Source organism: Phascolarctos cinereus, unplaced genomic scaffold (assembly GCF_003287225.1).
Source record: "Phascolarctos cinereus isolate Bilbo 61053 unplaced genomic scaffold, phaCin_HiC Scaffold_1;HRSCAF=81, whole genome shotgun sequence".
Taxonomy (NCBI): Eukaryota; Metazoa; Chordata; class Mammalia; order Diprotodontia; family Phascolarctidae; genus Phascolarctos; species Phascolarctos cinereus.
In genome coordinates, this window is record NW_027555514.1 from 209,140,633 (window position 1) to 209,155,313 (window position 14,681).

At 35.0% G+C, this 14,681-nt stretch overlaps 1 protein-coding gene and 1 pseudogene across 1 annotated transcript in view; both read right to left on the minus strand.

The window, feature by feature from the left end:
- The window catches only part of RPAP3 (RNA polymerase II associated protein 3), a 53,906-nt gene that overhangs the window by 35,474 nt on the left and 3,751 nt on the right, over positions 1–14,681 (minus strand). Inside the window, 7 exon segments of the mRNA XM_078156759.1 lie at positions 509–636; positions 4,873–4,998; positions 5,750–5,820; positions 6,377–6,498; positions 10,211–10,338; positions 11,342–11,464; positions 13,485–13,625. Coding sequence (XP_078012885.1) covers positions 509–636; positions 4,873–4,998; positions 5,750–5,820; positions 6,377–6,498; positions 10,211–10,338; positions 11,342–11,464; positions 13,485–13,625 — 839 coding nt within the window.
- Positions 653–4,693, minus strand: LOC144457903 (RWD domain-containing protein 4 pseudogene; annotated as a pseudogene).

Sequence of the window (14,681 nt, forward strand, 5' to 3'; positions counted from 1 at the left end):
AATGAAGAAAGAGTATCTGGGAGAAGAGTACAATCAATGGTGGCAAATATAAGCAAAAAGTCAAGTACAAAGATGGAGAAATAACTATTGGATTTAGAAAGTAAGACAACACTGGTAACCTCTGAGTTTCAGTTTCAGTTGAGTAGTGAGGTCAGAAGCCAGAGTGCAAGAGACTGAGGCATAGGAAGTCAGGGCACAGACAAGTATATTCCAAGTTTTTCACCTTGGTATCACTACCACAAAGACTGGAGCAAGTAGGATACTTAACGTTCTTTAAACTGCATGTAAATATAGTAACACTTACACATCTGTAGTTTTGTACAATGATCTTTCTATAAAGTATTTCATTTGAATTTCACAATAAAGCTATGAGACAGGCACACATCACTGAATATAAATAGTGCTCAAAGCAACAAGCTGAACTTTAGTGAATTATTTTGATATTTTGCCAAAAGAAAAAATATTCAATTTTCATTTGAAAACAGCACACAAAATGCAGAAAACTTACTTCTGAATCTTTAGATAGGCCATAGCCCTATTGGCCGGAAGAAGAGCGTTGGTGCCATCTGCTGCTATACCTCTAGTATAGCATTCAATCGCTAGTTCATACTTCCCTTCTTTGAAAAATCCATTTCCCTAAACGTAGGAAATAAAGCAGACTAGGTAAGAGTTGATGTACACAAGAGTACGTATGTACACATAAGTGAATTTATTAAAATCAACGTCACCACTAACAAAAAAAACCTGAATGACACTAAGGTACCTTTTACTCCATTACTGTTAGGAAACATAAAAATTTACATTTTATAAAATGCCACTTCAATAGAAGAAAACAGTATGGAAAGAAACATAATGACCTTGGTTTACTGTATTAAAAGACAGTATTTTGTTGTATCAAGTTTTTTTCATTAATCATCATCTTTAAATTAGAACCAGTTTTGCTTAAATGCTTAACCACATCAACCCAGTTCCAGTCTTATGGAAGTTCACCGTTGTGATCTGTCTTGCTTGCCTGCTTCCATTTCAGAGTTTTTGAAAGATATTCTTTTTTATCTTTCTTCTTACTTGAGGAAACCTTACTAGGAATTTCAAGTGAAATAATATTGCTTATTGATGTCATAGAATAGGATGATGATTCTCCAAGAACTGTTCTTTAATGTCCATGGTATATTTAAATGTATGTGTCATAGCAGTTTCAAAATTAATTTCAACTTTTTCCTGCAATTTAGCCAGCATACTTTGCTTTATAGCTGATGACATGGTGTTGTTGAAAAAAGCATTCATAGATATGACTGAAGCTGCTCATGAATGTTTCGGTCCAAGAAATTTCTAGTAAGATGGCTTTTGGATCACCATTTTTTTTTTTACGCTAGGCAATGGGGTTAAGTGACTTGCCCAGGGTCACACAGCTAGTAAGTGTCTTGTGTCTGAGGCCACATTTGAACTCAGGTCCTCCTGATTCCAAGGCCGGAGCTCCATTCACTGCGCCACCTAGCTGCCCCTGCATCACCAATTTTACTTATCCTACACTGAAATGAAAGTCCTTGGAAACTTTTATTGCTTTCACAAATAGAACACAATGCTTCCAGTTTCATCTCCTGACCTTCTTTGGTACTCACTGCTCCGGCAGCAAGGTCCTCCTCCCTTCTGATGGGGAAACGAGTGAGTTGAGGAGGGAGAGGTAGGAGGCAGCCAAAAACAGGGTCAGTACCCAGGGGCCAGAGTCCACTCCCCCATCATCACACCTCAGTCCACAAGAGCATATGTTAATAAAAATACTCCACATATACCGAAGTAACAAATACACACAAGTATTAAGATTTTCTATTAAAAACACATTTAAGTTGACAACAGGCAATTCCAGTACATATACATTTTGGTATTTGTTAGTTTTTATGGCATGTGAATTACAGATAAAAATTTCTTACATTTTCCTCCTTGACAACTTTCTAAATTTGCTTTTTTCATGAGCTAAAATTCTGTGCTTTTCTATTATCAAAAAGTAATTCCTTCCATAACAAGTCCAAATTATTTACTGTCCAAATATTTGCTGTTTTTCTAAAAATGTACAAGACAGCAATACTTTCATTAAAAATTTCTAATGTGTGTGCTACCTTACAATGTTAATTTTCAGCTTAAATTATATTAACACTCAAACTGAAAAAGAAACATTTTCAGTTGTATTCCACAAGAGAATTATTCCAATGTTTTATTGTGCTATGGAGGTGATCCTTGGAGAGTCAAAGACTATCCAAGCAGAGTACAACCTTTAGAAGGGGCTACCATGAGATGAGGCTTTGAGTGCTACCATTCTGGCAACAGACTGTGTCTCTTTTCCAAGCTAGCTAATTAAGTACTAAAGAGACTCAACACCAGTAGCTTAGCTATTAAGTGATGAATTCTTTGGTCATGGTAACCAATGAAATAAGAAACGACCCACAGTCCTTCGTGCTCCTTGTCCACTTCTACAGATACTGTAGTTTAGAATCAAATAGTTTTTAGACCATTACAGCAATAAAACAGTAGAAAGGTGTTTGCCATTGTCATGAACGATGTCCAGTACAGTGTCCAAATGGAAGTGACTCCATATAGGTTGTGAAAATGTATGAGGTACCAAGCCCCACAACTTTTCCAAGTTTCCTAAATATCTGTTTTAATCACTAAAGGAGTATGTTTTAGCCATCCATAGAGAATGAAGAATGTGTACTGTCTAAACTATTTTATGCAGTTTGATAAACAGTCAACACAGTTGGATCCATCAGTACCTCTATCTTGGTCAGACAAGCACACAGACAGGAAAGGCTCAAAAGTAAACAAGAGGAAGAGACCAGGTCAGAGTGCGTTTGCGAAATTACACGGCACTTTCAACATCAAATTTCTCCTTGGAACAAAAAAATCATCTTTTTAACACTAATATTCTTCTAGTAATGCTATGTTACTAGGAATCATAATAGCATAATCTCCATAGATTAGAAATTGAAGGTAGCCGAAAGAGCAGAGGAGACATTCTTGGTGGGTGTAAATGGGCTATACATAGCAAATTACCAACGACAAGATGCATGTACAAAGCAGCATATAAGAGAGGAGAGTTGTAACAAGAAAAGGAGGTAAAAGCAAGGGTTGACAGAGGAGCACTTTATATGCTGTATTCATATTTACATAATGTCAAGAGACTTTGAGCAAGGTCCTCATGCTATTGAGTAGATCCACTGTGGAGGACTTATAGGAGGCTACAGAATGAGAAGGCATGGAGGGTGTACAATCTCTACCAATGAAGGGAATAACTTTCACTGATGAAAGCACAGATCTATAAAATCACTAAAGTATTTTTAGTAACATTATCAGCTATGATATAGAGTAATTTTGCAAATCAGGTCTTGGGAAGTTCTGTCAAATATATTATATCAGAATATAGACTAAATTAAGATTTTTCAAATTCTACAACAAAAGAACTCATTATTAACTCACTCAACAACTATTTATTAAGTAATCTTCAATGCTTAGGCACTGAAGTAGATGCCTCAACACAAATTACACAAAAAAATCATGTCTCCCAAAAACACATATCAAAGAAGCATTATTAATATTAATAAAAGCTTAGGAAAAAACACACTCAAGCATTAGTATTACTTTCCCATCCCAGTATCATAGAGGCATTTCACAGCAGGACAAAAAAATTCACTGAATTCATACTGAAGCCAGTTGAATTTACTGGAATATGAATTCAATATTGTTTTAAAAGAAATATAGGACATACAATACCATGAAATGTCCTCACCAAAACAGTCAGTATATGCTGAGTAGAAAACTAATTTCAATGAACAATTAAGAATGATCTCATTTTAAGATAAAACTGCCCTTACCACTTACATACTTACTCTAACCTGCTTCAACTACCCAAAATCCTGAATTAATAGGGTTTCACTACATCTTCTTTCTTTTTTTTAAAAAACTTTTTTTTTAGGCAATTGGGGTTAAGTGACTTGCCCAGGGTCACACAGCTAGTACATGAGAAATGTTTGGTCTGAGGCCAAATCTGAACTCAGGTTCTCCTGACTTCAGGGCTGGTGCTGTATCCACTACTACATCTTATTTCAAGAGTCTACTAATTTGTTGTTTGTCCTAAAAAATAATCTTTTTGGATTTAATTTTGCTATCAGAGAGGTTGATTTTCACCTGAAAGTTAATATATATTTTTGCAAAATACTTTTTAATTATAAGTAATTATGTACAACAAAATTGAGGCATTAAAAAATTAAAATTATCTACTTCTAAGTTGCTCGCTTGCCGGGACTATGATATCATTCCCAAGCACATAAAATGCTTTTAGTCCACTACCTTAATAGCAGTCATCACATCAGGATGACTTGATTACATGCCATATCTACTATCCTAATGATTTCCAAAGTATAGTTCCATAGCAATTTAAAAATAAGAATAATATGAAAGGCAGTAAAGTATAACATACAGTACTTGGACTCAGAAAAACCTGAGTTCAAATTCCACTTTAGACACTTACCAGCTCTGCGACTCTGAAAAAGTCACACAAGTTACTCCATAAACCACATTTTTCTGATTAAACGGGAATAATAAAAGTACCTATTTCACAGGCTGGTTGTGAGTATCAAACTAGCTAATACAAGTAAATTATTTTGTAAATTTTGAGGTCCTATAAAAATGTTAATTGTGATGATGATAATTAAGGCAAAATACAGGTAGCAAATAAGGAACAAAGGAAAAAATATTCAGCAGAATCATTATCTATGATGCATGTTAAAATGTCCTCAAAATATTTTGTGAAAACTAAGCAACTTTAATGAATGAGGGCAATTTTCCAAAATTCAATTTTTTGTAATAATTTTTTTTTCTTACCAAATCTTTCTCTCGGATGGCCTGTTGCCTACACTGTTGTTCTTTAAGTTGTTTTTTTTCTTCTTCAGTTACTTCAATCACTGCATCATTTTCTTTTAGGGGAGAACCTTCTTTGGATATCAGTGCCTAGGAAACATAAATTTTTAAATCAGAAAAATATCAAGTAGAAACAAATATGATGTACTTGTACATTCTGCATGCAATATCTATGAAGAATTTGTGGACTACCTCCAAACAATTCCTAAAATACCAAACGTTCAAGTTTAATTCAAAATCTACACTTAATCAAGTAAAAACAAATGAGTATTTGACATGACTCTCAGACCAGCATTTCAAACCAGAAACACCTAAAAAGGAGACCTCTATCTCAAAATAATACATATGTAAGATATCTACTAAATCTCACAGACTCAATGAGACTAAAAATAAAACAAATTCTCAATTCTATAATATAGTGATATTGTTCTAATACGAAACTATATTCATCTAACAAGGCAGATATAGTTTTCTATGTTCTCAAAAATAGAACAAATAGAAAAGCAGGGAAAAGTGCTACAAACTTTAAAGCACTATATCACTGTCACCTATTATTAATACCAATAGTAGTACATAGTAATATAATTGTTAACTCCAGATCAAAAACCAAATTGAAAAAATCTGTAACTGACTACAGTATTACTTGTTAGCTAATTTAAAAATACTGAAGTTTTCAATGTTAAAATGCTATTTTGTACTTTATCTAGAAAATTCATATTACGAAAATTCCATTACTACATGAAATAAAACAATTTGCTTTTCATGAAGCTAGGCAGAAAGGACTGACCACCATTTACCTGAATAAGTAATGTTTAATATAAGCAACTTTAGTTTTTTTTACCTGGTTGATTTTCTTGAGTTCATTTTTCGCTTCAAAGTTATTTGGTTCCAGTTCCAATACTTTTTCATAATCTAAGTGAGACACAGGAGCATAAAACTTAAAAATACATGAAAAAAAGATTTCAATGGTAGTCAAGTTTTCTTTAAGAAGGCATTAAGAAAGCATTAACAGGCAAACTTAATCTCAGCTCTAACTCCAACACCCAATGTGAAAGAAAATTCTAGCACAAAACATAATCCCTTCACTAGAACCAAGGCCAATACTTTGCAAGTTTGTACTATGCACCACCATAAACTGGTAACCTATTAAATCCTATTACATATCCACTTCAGGCAGGGATTTTGTGATATATACCACATAAAAGAGCCTGTACAGTCCGGTCAATAAAATTAGAAATTTAAATGACAACTATAAAATCCTTTCACCAGATATTAAGAATCGTTTAATACCTTATTTAGCTGACTCATTTTTGTCAATACTATTGAATAATCTTAGTAATGAGAATAAAATTAAATATACAAAAATTAAAATAACTCTTTAAAAGGCAAAGGTGGCCACTATATAGTTCTCTTTGTAAGACAACATGAAAAATGAATACAATTTGATAATGTCTTAAGATTTTATTACCTTCTTTGGCATCCTCTAACTTCTGGAGTGCAAAACGAGCAGCACCTCTTCTAACATAAGCCTTTGTATAATTCCTATTCAACGCAATTGCCAAATTACAATCAGACTCAGCAACAGCAAATCTGTAATACATGAAATGTCTTTATTAGTAAGATAAAATAGTAACAAGGTTTCTTAAACATGGTTCTCCTCTGATGTCTCACTGCAGCAAGAAGACGACTCTGAGCTCTTGAAGGTTTTGACAGAGGGGAAGCCTGAAAGGTTTTACATGTGTAAAACGGCTTTGACAATGATCCTGTCCATGAATGAATAAATGAGTTAAAAGGGATTTGCTAAGTGTTTAGCAAAAAACAAAAACAGTGTTTAGCACTACACTAAGAGCCAGGGGTACAAATAAGACAGTAAAGGCATTTAAGGATCTAGAAGGCCACAGGCGGCCTCAAGGCTGCCGGTTCTCCACCCGTTTCACTTTCCCAACCATGCCCCTGAATAAGTACCTTCATTTTCATTCCCCTTTCCACACCTTTTCAGCTTCATTTTATGTTCTGTCTTCCTCCATTAGAATGTAAGCTCCTTGAGGGAAGAGACTATTTTTCTACTTATATCTGTATTCCCAGCACTTAGCACACTGCTTGGCACACGGGAAACACTTAATAAATGCTTGCTGACTGCCAGTGGCTGAACACAGTTCAAGGCTGAAGAACCAGAAAGTTGTGGGAGGAGACAGAAAAGATACACCTCAGATGGGAAAGAAGCTATGAAGTTTGGAGAGGAAGAAGGCAAGGATGGCTAGGGCTTTCCTGAATATGGAACAGAAGAGGCAGTGCCCAGGGAAGAGTTCCCCAGCATGCAGTTGATGAAGAAATTGTGAAAGAGGGTGCCAGAGAGTGGCAACTGGCCAAGTCTACTTTCCAACAACCAACCTTGGAACTACAGAGGAGGAGAGCACTAGTGTGACTAGAGTCACAAGATGATAATTTTTTTGGCCATGGCAACTCACAAAACAAAGTAAAGTAAAAACTGGCCCACAGTCCTGTGTGGTTGAAGAAGGGATGGAAAGGGAACTACTCAAAACGTGAGATCCTTGTCCAATGACCGATGGGCAATATTGCTGGAGAATCTGAATCATATCAATCTTGGCCATCTTGCCAAGACTGCCAAAAACAAAACCAGAAGATGGAAGTTACAGCTAAATAGAAGAATGGCTTCCAGTATTCCTTAGAGAAGTAAAGAAAGGAGATGGAGCAGTAGATCTTATTATATGTCTGAAGACGACAAGAAAAGGGATATTTGGTTATCAGGTGTTATGACAACTGCAAAAAGCAAAACCACAAAAAATTGTAAAAAGTATTTACAAAAAACCACTATGAAAATAACTGCAGACACACCAAATAACTATTTTAAAAAATGAAAGAAATTACATCTCGACAGGAAAGGACAGATGATGTAGGTGTCAGCTGTTTGGCATGCAGGCCTGGTTCCTGGAAAGATAGGCAAAAGACAATTCACAGTTAACTGAAAGATGTAGAGAATAAATGAGCTCATAGTGTTTAATATTTCTTGATTATGAAAAAGCATTTAATTTAGTAAGGTCACCTTATACCTCATTTATAGTAAGGTATGTCGCATTTATACATCAAAATCATTTAAAGTTCCTTGAAAAATATAAAAGAAATAACCCTGTTCAATGACCCTCTGATGATAAACATAAGGCGAGGCATAAAACAGGGAGATGGATGTCCACTAAAAGTATTCACCACTGTGACAGACAGGGTGAGGTCCTCCAGATGTTCCTGTTTGCAGATGATGTTATAATTACATAAAGCCTCAGAACACCGCAGAGTTTCTATAATCATTCAAAGTAATTTGGCCTACCCACCCCCACAAGGAAGACCAAGTGGATGAAGAATATCTATTGCCCACATTTCAATAGGTATTTGGATAGCCACTCCATAGAGCTTGTCCAAGAGCATGTATAATTGAGATAGACAGTACAGATGGACAATGAGTTGGGTCCAGAGTTGAAAAGGAGGCAGGATTGCCTTCGAAAAATTGCAACGCTCCTTTACTGATCTCAAACTTTCTATGAAAGCAAGACTCTTCTTTTTTTAATATTACATTGTATTAGTGTTGCTATATAGCAGTGAAACAAGGAAGTTATACTGGGTAGTTATAACTACCTCCAAAAAACTAAAAATTGGTATCACATAGAGGACATGGAAAGATGTAAGGTGAGCATGGAGTTAGCTGACATATACACATACATAACATACTCACCCCAATCAGCAACTCAGAACTGTAAAAGAAGTCATTAAGGAATTAAATGGGCTGCTCACATGGCAAGAAAAAGAATACTAGTACCCTCATGATACCAGAAGAAAGCCTCTAGAGCCACAGTGGGTGGACCCTCTACAGGAAGAAGGGGAGAACGGGACACATCACTACAGTGAACTTACGGGAGGATATGAAAAGAGTCACATGGGATAGTTAGTCATGAATGGGTGGCTGCTTGCATTGATTAAGAGAATCACTGAATCAGGGCAGCTAGGTGGTGCAGTTGATAGAGCATCAGCCCTGCAGTCAGGAGGACCTGAGTTCAAATCTGGCCTGAGATGTTTGATATTTATTAGCTGTATGACCCTGGACAAATCACTTAACCCTAATTGCCTCACCAAAAAAAAAAAAAGAGAAAGAGAGAAAGAGAAAGAGAGAGAGAGAACTACTGAATCAATGAATATTAAATGTTGAAACCACAAAAAATTCCTTGAAACCCATTATTGTGGCATCAAGAAAACAGAGCCTTTTCTTCCTTTGTTCTTTTCGTGCTGTCCAAGAGTTTAATCTCTCCATTGCTTTTTCTTGAGCCAACAAAGACAATCTAAAAGATCAAGACTGGAACACAAGATCCTATCTGATAGAAGAATCTAATACATTTTATTTGTATTCTTACTTAACCATCAAGTATCACCTCTTTTTTTCTTCCTTAAAAAGCGTCTATTTTTAGGCTGTTAAGAAGGTAAATTCATTCTACAAGTTCCAAAAAAACCTCCTATGGAACATGTATATCAAAATCCAGGTAAGGATACCAATGACTAAGATCCACTTCTATTACCAAAAAATCATTATCTCTAAATAATAATGCCATTTATACTGCTCTTTCTATTATAAATATAAATAACAGAGCATACTGTTGTTAGAGATACCAGTCATATATATTTAGGATCATAGACTTAGAGCTGGAGGATATCTTATAGCCTATACAGCCCAACTTTTCTCATTTTAAAAATGAGGAAAGTAAGGCCCAAAGAGGTTAAATGATTAGCTCATGGTTATATACACACAAAATAGTGGCAGAGCTGGGAGTTGAATCCAAGTCTTGACTCCAAATCCAGTACTCCTCTCCTTTTGCTTCAACATTAAATTAACCTTTCAATCAAAATATTTATATGGATTTTGTTTTTAGAAGAACTTACAGGGAGTAAAATTTTAAATTTAAACTAAATAAGAGAAAACAGTTCCTACATATAATACACAAAATGTTTAAAATTATGGAAGTGTGTGAACTGGGGGCTGTTACAAGTAAAATGCAATACATTCAAAAATCTTCCAGAAGTTTACCCACAAATCGTAAAACAGTCAGACTTTCTTGATGAATTCAATTATTGAACAACCATTGCTTAACACAGTGGGAGAGATAATAAAGAAATGGTCCCTGCACTCATGCAGGTTACAATTAAATGAAGGAGAAATGATACATGCACAAATATGCAATATTGTACAATAAATATAGGACAGAACAAATGATATATGTGTGAGCATACAAATCTACCTTACTTTTTCATTCTAAAGAATGCTGATGCTCTATTTGTTGGTAAAACTGGATTATATGGATCTGCAGCCATGCCTTTTGTGTAACAGTCAATTGCTTCATCATATTTTCCTTGTTTGAAGTATTTATTTCCCTAAAAAAGCATAATTTTGGTCAGTTTTCATGATAATGGAGCACAATTCCACAGCAAGTTGTCAGTCCGTCTACAAATATCTTTCTCACATTAATTTCTCAGCATCAAGTCTAGAAAAAAATTAAACAAAAAATGCTGCTTTGCAAACTCAAGTCTTATTACAACTCTTTTTATGCCACAAATCAAACTGTTGCCAGGGCCCTCTGAAAGATAGACTGACTCTCATTCTAATCGACACAAGGAGCCCCAAGAGACAGGATGGACAGGTACCAAACAAAGAAGAGAAAGATATCAAAATAGAAGTTTAACCTGAACAAAGTAACTTTCCCTTTGCTTTGGCAAAGATTTTCAGTGATCCTCCCCAACTCCTAGTAGATCTGGTCGATTCATTTGCACTGTTCGTACCTAAAATCACAATCCTGAGGATATTTGGCCCTCCATCCTAGCTTAAGAGGTTCTTAACCTTTTTTTGTGTCATTGATTCCCTATGGCCATCTGATGAAGCTGATAAACCCTTTATAAGAATGTTTTTAAATGCATAAAACACATAGAGGATCACAAAGCAAACCAATTATATTAAAATATAGTTATTAAAATATTTTTTAAAAAATATTTCACAGGCCCCAGGTCAAGAAAACTTGTCCTACTGGTACACATGGCACAAGTTCCTGGTAGCAGAAAGAAATCACAAAACGACACCATGTTGTAGTGATTCCTAAAGGATATAACATCACACCTTCATACAAGGGCATGCGGAGGGGAAGACACTGAAGGTGAATGTGGTACAGTAAAATGACTGCTGGGTTTAAAGCAAAATAGTAGATTCAACTCCAGCTCTGCCACTTCCTAACTATCTGACTTTGGGCAAATCACTTAACCTTTATGACTCAGTTTCTTTATCTGGAAAATGAGGGAGTTGGATGGCATCTAAAATCTTTTCCAGGTCTAATCCTGTATTCCTATTGACCCACGAAAGTACATTCTTAATTCTACAGTGTGGTACCTTTTCTTTCTCAGCAAGAGCCTTTTGTGAGTCTATATGAATCCCTTCTTCTTCTGAATCTGATTCTGCAGATACTGAATCATGAGTACTGTCTTCTTTATCAAGCTCTTCAAGTATTGTGTCCTGAAATCACATAGGATAATAAAAGATATTCACAACAGATAACTACTGTTTAAAGAAAAAAAATCACATTATTACATATTACAAGAGAACGATGGAACATTGAAACCAGAACATAGCACGATACAGCAGGCTACATTAGCAAAATTCCTGGGATCATTACTCAAGAACAGCTGTATACCAATAACTATGCTCTCAGACGACTCACGAAAATGACATGCCACAAAATAGAGATGCTATTAAAAGAACAACAAAAGGTCAGAATCACTGAAGAGGCAGGATTTGGATTCAGAAGAAAAACGGGTTCAAATCCTGCTTCCAACATTGTCTAATTACTGCTATGAGTAAAATGAAACTGATCTCAAATTATACTAGCCAAGGTAGATATGTGCGGTAGACATGGGGGGTGAGGGGGAGGTATTCAAGAATCAAAAACTGCTCATTAAAGTTACAGCAATTAAAATTTTATAGCTGGGAAACTTAAAGATAGTATACTGGATCTTGTTCTGTAAGTATTGAGAGACCTTAACACAATATTCTGCTCTCTGCTCTAAAACATCACCAAATATTTAACCCAAAGTAACACTCTAGAGATATTCTGATTTTATGTTACTTGATTTTGTCCCGTCTTACAGAATTCTTATGGATGCCAAGACTGAAAACTGCCCTGCAAACTGCTTGTAAACAAGCATAATTCTGAAAGATCTATATTCATATATGCCCACGAATTGTAAAGAAATGCAAGTCTTGAAACTCTGTCGAGGAGAAATCAGCAAGACTTTGGCAACTGATTGGATACAAAGTGTAAGTGAGAATGAAGACTCAAGAATAACTCTTGGGTTTTAAACCTGAGTAACTAGAAGAATAGGACAGCTAGGTGGTGCAGTGGAGAGTGACAAGCCTGGAGTCAGGAAGCCTCATGTTCCTGGGTTTAAATCTGGCCTCAGACACTTAGCAGGTATATGACCCTGGGCAGCCACTTAACCCTATTTATCTCAGTTTCCTCATCTATAAAATCAGATAGAGAAGGAATAGCAAACCATACCAGTATCTCTGCCAAGAAAACCCTAAATGGGGTCACAAAGAGTCAGACACAACTGAAATTGACTGAACAACTGGAAGAACGGTGGTGTCCTCAACAGAAATAGAAAAGTTAGGAGAAGGGATAAGTTTAGAGAGAAAAATAATGATCTTGCTTCAACTAAGCAGTTTTTAAGACTACGATATTAAAAATGTAGACAAAGCAGTATACTTTTAACATCACATCCATCAGTGTTCCTTAAAGGCTTTATTATTTTTTTAAAAAATAAATGTCATAAGACAGCCAAAGAGGTAAGATGAAGTCACTTTATGCATTTTATGTATCACTTTATTCAGCCTAAATACAATAACATTCTATGGAAACTGAAAAAAAAAAATGAAAACCTTAGGACAAACTTCTAACAAAAATCATATACATCAGATCACTTCACCATGACCAGTCTTAGAAGGTATTATCATAGCTGACTGGGAAATTAATTCATAAAAGACAAAGTAGGGAAGAAATAACAGGAGAACCTCAATTAAACAGTATATTCTGGAAACAGGTTGCCCAAAATTCTTAATTAACTATGTTAACTAAAGGAGAATCAGAACATCTTTTTATATCAGCATTAATTGAAATCTTTCTAAATGAGGACCTCAATCCATCAGTTCTCCTTGTATAGTCCTCTACATATAAAATGCATAAGAAATTGAAAATAGGTACTGACCCCAGAGTATATATTGACTTGATTTTTAAATAAATTGATACTGGCTTGATTTGCTATCATTTGCCTTTTCCTTAAAAATGAATCATAAAACAAACAAACAAAAAATCTGGTTCATTGGGGGTTCAAGTTGAGGTTTTATTGTACCACAAAATAATCTATAATAGGTAAAGAAAAATTACATAGAAACTCTTACACCTCTTTTATCTGTAGACTGCTGATAGTTACCAGCAAATTTGTATCTGTATATCGAGCATATGACTAAAGTAACTCACCACATCAAGTTTTCCCCATGCTTCATAATCATAAGACTTTATCCTGTTTTTTTTGTTTTCTTCTGTGGTTTTTTTAGAAGGCATTTTCGTTTTACTTTTCTTCTTTTTCTTAAAATTCTTATTTCGAACAGGAAATAAGTTCTAGGTAGAAAAACATTTTTTAAGTGCTGTATGATTTTACTTTTAACTATCGACATCTGAAAGATATTTATCACTGACAGTATGGCATTTTCAAGAAAAAAGTGTTTGTTAGTCATCAATATACCTATCATTTGTAATGATTATCTATGATCAAGTGTACTTCTATTTAAATACTTAAATTTTCATGACTTCATCAGTGTGGATACTAATACTGTACACACAACTCACCTCAATATCTGATTTACTGTGGAAGAAAAATTAATCACACGAGGGCTAAATTTATTGATAAGCACCTTCAAATTTAACTAGGCTGGTCCTCAGACATATTAGCCAATGCTGGGCTACCACCTGAAGACTTTCCAATTAGGTAGGACATGCCAACGCTTGTATTTTCTCTGGCATAATCCTCTAGAACCAAGGGTTGTGAAGAAACTTTTATAAAAAACTAAAGCAAGTTTAGTTTTGGTTAAGCAGTTATTTTCAGCAAGTATCAACTCCAGAAGAAATTTTTTTAATCACAAAACATGTATTACCTGACAGTCGTAATTATAAATGAATTTGAAATCATAGATTAAAATATCAAACACTGCACTGCTCCTGTAGGGGTTCAGTAGCAATACAAAGGCCTCCAAGTAATAATATAATCTGTCTTCCAGTTTTATCTTCTCCCTCATAGGAAAATCTTTTCCTCAACCATAAAAAAACCATAAAATTTATTTCCTTAATTAAGAAAGGTAAGTATTATTTTGAAAGACTTAGAATTCTGATCATTTCAACAACCTACCAAGATTCCAGAGGACCAATAATGAAGAATGCTATCTACCTCCCGTCAGAGAAGTAATGGACTCAAAATGCAGAATATTTTTGGACACTGGCAATGTGGGAATTTGCTTTATTTAATTATGCTTATCTGTTTAGAAGGATTTTCTTTTCAACTGGGCAGAGAGGGGTGGAAGTGAAGAAGGGACTTGGGATAAGAAAGCCTCCAAAAAAGGAAGAAAAAAGAAAAGAGAGCTATTGAAGTATTTTTTAAAATGCAGGGAAAAGAATGAAAGA